The 9,215-nt window shown below is 44.4% G+C and overlaps 1 protein-coding gene across 5 annotated transcripts; it reads right to left on the bottom strand.

Annotated features, from left to right (window-relative positions):
• Positions 1-1,835: 1,835 nt before the first annotated feature.
• LOC128896089 (purine nucleoside phosphorylase-like) lies at positions 1,836-9,193 on the bottom strand. 5 transcript variants are annotated; one of them, XM_054159270.1, is made up of 6 exons: positions 8,899-9,193; positions 4,881-4,975; positions 4,550-4,758; positions 3,901-4,076; positions 2,742-2,932; positions 1,836-2,511 (listed from the first exon to the last, which is right to left on the bottom strand). In XM_054159270.1, exons 1-6 carry the CDS (start codon positions 9,009-9,011, stop codon positions 2,288-2,290), a joined length of 1,008 nt encoding a protein of 335 aa, XP_054015245.1. In that variant the 5' UTR covers positions 9,012-9,193; the 3' UTR covers positions 1,836-2,287. The 5 variants fall into 5 exon arrangements, with proteins under 5 accessions (XP_054015245.1, XP_054015247.1, XP_054015246.1 ...); XM_054159272.1 differs by having other exon boundaries at positions 4,550-4,728; XM_054159271.1 differs by lacking the exon at positions 8,899-9,193 and adding an exon at positions 5,571-6,592.
• Positions 9,194-9,215: the final 22 nt, after the last annotated feature.

Raw genomic sequence — 9,215 nt, 5'->3', positions numbered from 1 at the left:
CAAAAGGCAAGGGAGGAGCCGCGAATTACACGATTACACCGCCACGATTACATCGCAAGTCATGGAACATTTTCCACGGGAAATGTACGCGTCGCTTCACGGATTCAATACTTGTGACTTCTCCGGAAAGTGTGGCACTAATCGATACATTCAGCGAGTCGATTATCAAACTCAGGCCAGTTACTCGCGCCGGTGCCGTCTACAAAAATTGATTCGATTCTATCACATCCAACATTAATTTCGACAACTGCGTTCGAACATTGGCCCGTTTCGTCGTTAAATCGACTTTTTTTATTAAAGTCACTGAAATAAACACGTATGTAGAGAGTTATTTACAAGGAAGAATAATTTATAGAAATTGTATGAATAAACCTCGAAATTTGGTGGTAGAGTTGGGCAGCGATCCACTGCTCGGAATCCTTGCTATTATTACCTATCGCTAAAATCTTAATTTATCGTTCCAAAATGAGATTACATTTAGGTTGTTTGTACATGTGTCTTAATCGATAATCAAACAAAACAATGAACCATAATTAACGATTTCCTAACGATGTTTCCGTGCTTCTTCTCGCGGTGAAATTACGCGTCAGCTTCTCAAGAGGGTCGAGCCGAAGGAGGAAGTTTCTTTTCCGACGTCTAGTCACTATTTCATCGAAGAGGATGGTAATACGAAGGGAGCAACCGCGGCGGGAAACGAAGACAGAGAAAGGGCCAGCTGCAGTATGGTACCTCGCTGCTCGAGATTTATCGAAGCCGAACACCGATGCATTAGCGATGGAAGAGCGCGGAAACGAGATGAAGGTAACGAAGCGAGAGAGGAAAATCGACGAGGGTGCCGCAGAGAGGAGGCGTCGACCAACCCCTTCGTCCCTTAACCGCTCGCTCCCTCTTCTTAAACCCGAGGAGGTCTCTAGGGACGTGTAACGAATCAATTGAGATCAGATGTTTCACGCACACGTCAGACATCCAACTCGAACATCTCTATAATTCCAGAAGAGTGTTTGCGTATGAGTTAGTTTTGTTTTTCGTCGAAATGTTGCTCATCTCCGCTATGATCTGTTCCTCGCGTAAAAGAATTTTATAAAAAATGTAAAGCTTTCGAGCAGCTGCATGAAAAGCTGGTAAGGAACTGTTGGAATAAATCTTAGAATTTCATGAAAGCAGCACCGATAAACTGGTCCAGAGATATTCTATGGACGAAGAACGTTCTTCGTGTACGCGTGCAAAATTACCTTATGCAAGGAAACGTAAAGGTCCGAGAAACGGGCTGATATAATTAAAAAGACCTTTGAATGCTCCGTTGATAAATGGAGACTTCGTCGAGCGAGATACCGTTGAATACCGATTTAATTTGATCTCGCTTATCGTTCGCGACAAAAGACGGATGCAAGGAATAGAGGAGGATTGAGGGACGATAGTCGGAACTACATAGTTTGTAGCGATTTTGCGACCAGGACTCCTAGACACGGCGACGTATATCAAATGGTCGCGACCTGATGGCATCGCTCGATACAGGGTGCCTTTCCAACCCTTCCCCCTCCCTCTCTCTTTCTGCGCGGGGAGAAATATCCCAGAGGATGGAAGTCGCAAGTTCCCGAGAGAAATGCATCGGCGTTCGCGCGTTAAATGAAATACTATCCCCGCCACGGTGATCCGAACGCAATCGAAGATAATCCTCGAGTTGTGCGTGAGAATCGAAGTTGGGCAGTGATTACTTTCGTAATAATCACTCGCAGTTGTCCGATTAATCGTTAATCGTCGACTACGTACGCGATCCGCGATCAGTTGTCATTTTTCACGGGTAATCGAGTTAATTTTCATTACCGATTACTCAGTACTGATTATTCGTTGATTTATTTGCGGGCAATTCAAACCCTTTTAGCGTATAAATTATTACAACAATCGTAGTTACAATAATACTAACAGCAGTTGCACGTAATTAATGGATAACGAAACAATATAAACGACGGACGAAGGTACCATGCGAAGGAAGGGAATTAATCAACTATCGCTGATGCGAATCGGCGAACGCTGATCAAGAATTTTGTCGTCCATCTCCTCGAATTTCCAGACGTTCGCCTTTCGTGGATCCCGCGATTCGTCGGATGGATCTACCGTTGTCATTGCGGCAACGTTCCTTCAGGAATCGCGTGCACGTTCATCCACGTCGTTCCCTCATTGGGAATGGGTGGATGTAGCCAGCCGTGCGATGCGAACGATTTCAGGAACGTCTCGTGGAACGACGAGCGAAGTGTTCTCCTTAACGCGAACGGGTAAATTGCTCGAATCATTTCGTTTCTAAGTTCAGCATGTCCCGAAGGCGTATCACGATACGCGACACGTACTCCTGGAGCAACGATTGCCTCAGCTTTCCCACATCCATCACCTCCTCGTGATTCGTTTCCTTGTGATCCTCGTACTCCATGATGCATTGATTCGTGATCAAGCTGAAGGCGAATACGGTCAAGTCGCAGTGTCTGGCGGTGATCACTTCGTGGACGGTGGACATACCTTAAAATATAGTTAGATATAAGCCTATTCATAGGCTTTTCAATCCTTTACATCGTGGAATTTATTCATTCGTACAAGAATTGGTAGAAAACCGATTAGAAGCTACGGAGAATTTACTTTAGGCGAAAAAGTCGAATTCAGGGTCCCATAGATGTAATGTCCCTGTATCAGACAATATTTTCGTACATAATATGGTATATTTCGCAATACGACGAGTTTTTCGTACTGACCGACAGCGTCGACGCCGACCATCCTCAACATCTTCAATTCCGCCACGGTCTCGAAATTCGGTCCGCCCAGGCACGTATACACGCCTTTATGCACGATATCGTCGATACCCATCTCCGTTGCTACTTGTTGGCCTATGTCTAGGAGCGTGTTATTGTAGGCTTTGTTCATCGGTGGAAACCTAGGACCGAATCTGAAAGACAACATGCCAAAAGGCTCCCGTAAATGATCCTTCTTTCAAGAAGGATTCTACCCTAACGCGCCTAGTATAAAAACAGAGTAACAAAACGCTCGAAAACTTTGTCCAAGTGAAACTCTGAATCCTTCCGGGAAAACGTCAGACGTAACTGTGTTATTATCGAGGGTTGTTAACGATAAAAGAGGAGACAGGACGAGGACAATCAAGAAGCCAACTTTTGCGGGTTGCCAGATAAAAGGTCAACGAAAGCCCGACTGAAAACGAACGAAACGGGATAGCAGATACGGAAGAACGAAAAAAAAAAAAAGAAAAGAAAAGAAAAAAGCGAAAAGCTGGAGGGAAATTCTTGCGTAAATACGTCAATCAGATTCTTTATGCCGTCGAGTAAATAGTTCATCAATCCGATTCAAGGGGTTGTACCGATGGAATAGATTTATTTTATTCGTTCCGCGGCTCCAACGAACCCGTGCAGTTCCACCCTTGTCTTCGGGGCTAACTCTCTCGGAACGTCGGCGTCGTCGAGCTTCGCGATTCGCGAGCGGACGCCGTCGACGACTTTCCTTCCGGAAACGAGCTCGAAAGCCTTTGTCGAGTGGAAGCGGATTCGAATTCATTGCCGTTCACGCCCGTGAATCTCGCGACCGATTCGTTTTCCTTCCTTCTTTTTTTACCCTCTTTCGATCCGTCGCACTCGAATACTCCCTTCTGTTCCTTGCTTCGACGTTATCGAAGCTTCGACGTTACGCTAATTTCCACCTGGTCGAAGCAACGCTTTCATCGCTTTGCGCTTCTATGGTATGAGCATGGTGAAACGAAAGGAAAGAAAATAGGTTGAGAAGAAGGATGAACAAATAAATTGAATAAAGTTTCGTTAATCTTTTCTCGAGGAGCGTTCGATGGGTGACGCCGACGAGGTAAAGGGAGAACTGTTTTATAACACACAGGAGCAAGAAGAAAGGTACCTGTCATCGTTGGGTCCTTGGAGTGGATTATTCCCCGCAAAACCCATCATGTTCACGTGATCCTTCACCATCATAATGTCGCCAACCTTGTACGTAGGATTTAGACCTCCTGCCGCGTTTGTCGCAATCAAATGGGTCACGCCCACGAGCTTCATAACTCTTACCGGCATCGAGCACTGGACGTGAAAAAGAGAGAACAATATGTAAGTAACTTGGTGTTTCGATAAAAATTCAATACACGGACTGAGCAAATTTTGTATCTTACCCATGAAGTATAAATTAACACTAAACCTATCGTGACAGATCAAATGACCGTTTACAAACTTTTGTATATAGTTCTTACATACGATTTACTATAGGATCGTGAATAGCATAATCGGATATAAAATTCCTTGCTTCTTATAGGTTAAAGGGTTGAAACTAACTATTTGTCTGATCGCGATAAAAGTAGGTACAAATAAAACGTCGCATCGGTAGATTTAGTGTTAACGAAAGACGATGCGATCAGTTTTCATTGATAATAAGATTATGATATGATTAAAGACAGAAATATAGATAAATCTTACCTTACGTCCATGCGATAAGGATATTTATACTTCGTTTTCGCTGGTATATTTAAAAAAGAAGTTCGCAATCGCTGCGTGCGTACCTTCCAGAGAGGATAGCCTTCGTAATAATGAAACCTCCCCTGCATACACATGATCGGCGTACCCTGGAGATAGCCAAAGACCATCTGACCCGTATGACCCTTGACAGTGGATGTAGGGAAATGTGGGATTTCCTCGTAAGGGAAGAACTGCTTGTCCTCGAGGGCGTCCGCTAGAGAACCTGGACACAACTCGCTTTGCTCATTTGATCCTATTCGAAAATAGACAAAACATTCACTCGGACAATAAGCGCCAAGCCCCCACACCAACTATTACATCACGTAAAAAAACGTGCAGTCCACCGAAGCGGTTGATAGTACAAAAATCACGAACCTATTCCCGAGCCGCATATTATTCCAATTTTTGGTCTAATTTTGACGCGATCTAGAAGGTACTGCGCCGATTCCTGCAGAGTCTCGAACGAGTATCTGAAAAAAGTGACATATATAACGAATAAAGCCATTGTTGATACATTCCTCCGATAAGGGAAGGTTGATTCGATCTCGTTGAAATGATCGATCGAACGCATATCTTCTTTAACACGTCGGCTGCCAGATTAAAACACGCCCAAGTTAACATTTTTTCTCGAGACTGTCGAAGATTGGATAATTTAACATTTGTCGTAGCATTGAATTTTGTAACTTGTTAAAATTATAAATTGCGTCAATGACGCAGGAACTCGCGGTTCTGTGCGATCGGCCCGTCAACATAATTCCACCGTGAAACTGCCACAAAACGGTGCAGTTACCTGTTAAACTACTAACAGACTCAAATAGCGGATTTAAGCCGAACCGTAGGATTCAGAGGTATCACAAATCATGCATCGAAATACGCGCGCACGTCCCGTGGCGCAACTCATCTACCGCGTATGCAGTCACGCGTGCACGAATGCAGAATGCGCTTGCTCGCTCGCTCAGAGACCGGCTCTACGCACAGATGCATACGCGGAGTTTCCATGCATCTGAGCGAATAAGCTAACCCTGGGGCGTAATGCTACGTGTGACGTAATCGAGAATTACTTACGCTTCTATACATATTTCACTCGAACCCTCCATGCCCGCACATTGATTTCCTCCATCGGTATCGTATTGTTTCGATAGTTCCCGTTTCGCTCGGTCCGAAAAAACAGATTTCATCGACAATTTCTCGATCCTAGGTCGCGATCCACGGACGACTTTGTCGATTCGTTTGGAACACACTCGGAAAGGAGAGGTGTCGGAGAGAAGAACGATCTCTGAATCGTATCCTAAGAGACGTCGAACAATGACTCCATCGAGTACGTTTGAATATGCTTTCCCGTCGCCGATCCAGTCAGTCCGAACCGCGTCGCTTTCAGACGCGCGTCTGAGAATCGGTTCGGGCGAGCGTCTCGCGGAGAAGCTTTGATATAGCCGCGGGTATGCCAAACGTCATTAGACCAACCGCATTCGCGGATGCTCCATCGTAAAACGGGATTGTACGGTCTCCGTTATGAATGGCAAATGCGAGGTCGACGATTATTATAACGACGTGAATGCGCATCGCTCCGAGGCATCGCGAGGATTCAATGACGGTCTCCGCGAATCTGGCTAGAATATCGGCGGCTCTAATCTCGAATGCGAATGCACGCAGCGGTCCAAACGCTTGGGAGCGTCCCCTTCTTCGGATTTAATCGTTCCGTGACACTTCGTGTCGCTGTTACTGCAACGATTCACCGATACGAAACGGCGCATCAAGAGACACTCGAAACGTTTCGCGTTTTCCGTGGAAAAGGTCGAGGCGTTCTTCACGTCCAAGATATCCTGCATCACGACTTCCCTCCGACTTCTTTTCGCTCCAAAGTCCTCGAAAAACTCTGGATCGCGCTATCGCGCGAGGTTATTATCGGATCGATGCGCAACTTCGTGGCATTTTATTCCGAACAAAATTTTACTCGGAGAAAGAAAGATTCCGTGGGAAGATGTCTCGTTTTGTTTTGTCTTAGTATTGTTTGTTTTAATGTATTTCGATAAACGCCCTTTGCGATTAACGTTTTACTCTCGTGCGACAAGAGCGGTGAACCTTTCCTAAAAGAAACGAATAACGTGGATTCTTAGCACTAGGTTTCGGACATTTCTTATCAGATTTCTATTATTGATGTAATGCCTTAATAAGCGATACCGATTTACTAAAATTAATTCAGAAACTTGCATAAGTTGACGAATAATATAAACGATTTGTGTAAAACCTTGCGAAAAACGGAATAGGTAAAAATGAGCGTTAAAGATGGTAATAACTGATTTTTTAATCTAACGTGTCCATTTCTGTTTTCATTTTTAACATGGTAAATGTACTCGTTAGGTATAACTAAAAAATGAAAATTTCCGCCACTAAACGGCGACGTTTCGATTCGACCGGCTGAATGAAGTACTGCTTTCAGGTATGCGTCCCATTTTCTCATCGCGCGTTTCGCGAAGTGGATAAGAGCCCTGGCAGAAAGTCTCCGGGGTACGGGAGAATATCGAGCGCCGCACGTTTGAAGCGAAAGTTTCTCCGTTCTTGCAAAAAGTTTAATGTCACTCGGATTTCTATGCGCCGATTCGAGTGCGAACGGTAGACCAGGGGCGGCGAGAGGTGCGGAGGGAGGGGGGGGGGGAGGGGAGCAGAGTCGAAGCGAAGTGCGCGGTAAATATTAAATGTATCGGGTAAAAATTCATCCCAGGCAAACGAAATGGGGTGTGTAACACCGACATAAAAAGACGATCGATAGAGCGAACGCGGGGAATCGTAATTAAATCAGAAACTCTTCTGTGCGTTTGATTTACGCCGCAATTTTCGCAGCATCTCGTGGCTACGATTACTCCGCGCGAAAAAAAAAACGCCTCGCGATGTACTGTGTTTCAAAATAACGATCTAACCGGAAAACCCTATAATATCGATAATGGCACGTTGCTTCGTTATACATAAGATTATCTGCAAAGTATCGTAAACGCGAATCCCAGTTATGTAGCAATTAATAGACCAATCATTCGATGTATTCGTAAGGCACTCCACGTACGTCGTTCTCGAGAAATCCGCGTCGATCGAATTCAACGATTAATATAGTCTTCTCGTAGGATTGAAACGACCTTCTAGTTCACTTTGATGACAACAAAGGGCGATAAAATATCGCGCTCGTCTTGGCGACAAATCGATGCATTTGTCGCCTCGAATCAACTCCCGGAGCGTCGTTGGTGATAATGATGTAGTGATATAATGGATTACGAAACAGCAAAGAAATTGGTCGACAGGCGATGATAAACCGGCGGTCATGTCGCTTCTTTCTCCCCCTATCGTTGTTGGGTCACAGAGACGTTAGCGTTTGTTATTGTCCAGTGGTCGTGTTTATACACATCGTTTCGTTATCCTGCTTTTATTTCATTCACGCATTTTCTCTGGGGACCAACAGAGTTTTATCAAATAATTAATCATTATAATTAATTCGCTTTTGTCTGCTTTGACTTTCTTAACGATGCTTCGATAATACAGTATTCGCAATGATCGAGAATTCGAAAAGTTCCGAGTACTTCCATTCGACTTGGACGAAACTTGTGGGTCGTGAATATCGTTACACGCGTGATAACTCGATAGTAGACCATTAACTTTCGCAGTTAGCCAGGCAACTCGATACAGAAACGCGGGAATAACGCACGAAAATGAAGTACAAAGGAGAGCCAGAGAAGACTCGGATAATTAGTTGCGTTTGGAAATTTCATGAACACTCCGGAGAGTGCGTAATATGTATCCGGTTATCATTTCCGTGTTGTTTATTACCCGAGAGTTCGGTAACGCTTGTTTCAAGTGGCCAGTATGCAAGTAACGCCAAACTCTTTCGACGTTAACGGGTCCGCAGGAAAGCGATCAACTGCGAATGAATAGCCGTTTCGATGAATTTCATCGAACACTGTTCGGTCCTGTTCTGGTGAAAGTTCGTTGTTGAAACAGCAATTATACCAAAATAACGCAAAATCGCGACGATGGTTTTCTCAACAAGATTTATTTCTTCGATAACGATAGTTCTAGATAAATATTGTCATTCCGTCTCAATGCTTTCCGACGTCATCGAGTCCGAGTCATGCTACGAAACATAATTATATAATCCGTATGTATCATTTTCATTCATACTCTTATTCTAGAGGAAACATAAGACCTATTCTACGCACGGACATACTACCCTCCGGAATCAATGTTGGGTATAGACCATTTTCATGAATATAGACAAACAAAATTATTGACAAATCTATGAATTTACCATCTATGGATTACCAGAAAAATAATACACGAAGCTGACCGACTCTGATTCGTAGCCAGCAGTATCGCGAGTGAGTTTCGAGTTGGCGGCAATTGAACTTACGTGCTGTGCCGTAGATGCTTGACGGTGGTGTGAAGGAATTCATTATCCGTGGGTCGCTTGAGCGGCTGGTAATGGTTGTTGCTGTTAACAGCATCGTGTTCCTCGAAAGGCATTGTTCAGTCAGCCTAATCGATACGTTAATTGGCCCGATCGAACCGGTCGTAAGTGTCGCACTAAGGCGGAACTCGTACGAAAAGAATGGAAAAGAACTCGTTAACCGCGCGTGGTAGAGCGTACCGTGGTCGTCGTGAATTCAACGAAACTCTTCGTTCGGTCTGTTGCAACTTCGAATTGCCGGCTGTTTTATACGGAAACTC

Source organism: Hylaeus anthracinus, unplaced genomic scaffold (genome assembly GCF_026225885.1).
Source record: "Hylaeus anthracinus isolate JK02 unplaced genomic scaffold, UHH_iyHylAnth1.0_haploid 5, whole genome shotgun sequence".
Classification (NCBI taxonomy): Eukaryota; Metazoa; Arthropoda; class Insecta; order Hymenoptera; family Colletidae; genus Hylaeus; species Hylaeus anthracinus.
Note: the sequence above shows the minus strand (reverse complement) of the source record. Positions and strands in the feature narration are given on the sequence as shown.

Bases quoted from the DNA above. Each gene is read 5' to 3' on its own strand.
- LOC128896089 (XM_054159270.1), bottom strand. From the start codon at position 9,011: ATGCCTTTCGAGGAACACGATGCTGTTAACAGCAACAACCATTACCAG. The intron at 4,976-8,898 runs GTAAGTTCAATT...CACTTTTTTCAG, and splicing joins AAGCATCTACGGCACAGCAC to ATACTCGTTCGAGACTCTGC. The intron at 4,759-4,880 runs GTTCGTGATTTT...ATTTTCGAATAG, and splicing joins AATATGCGGCTCGGGAATAG to GATCAAATGAGCAAAGCGAG.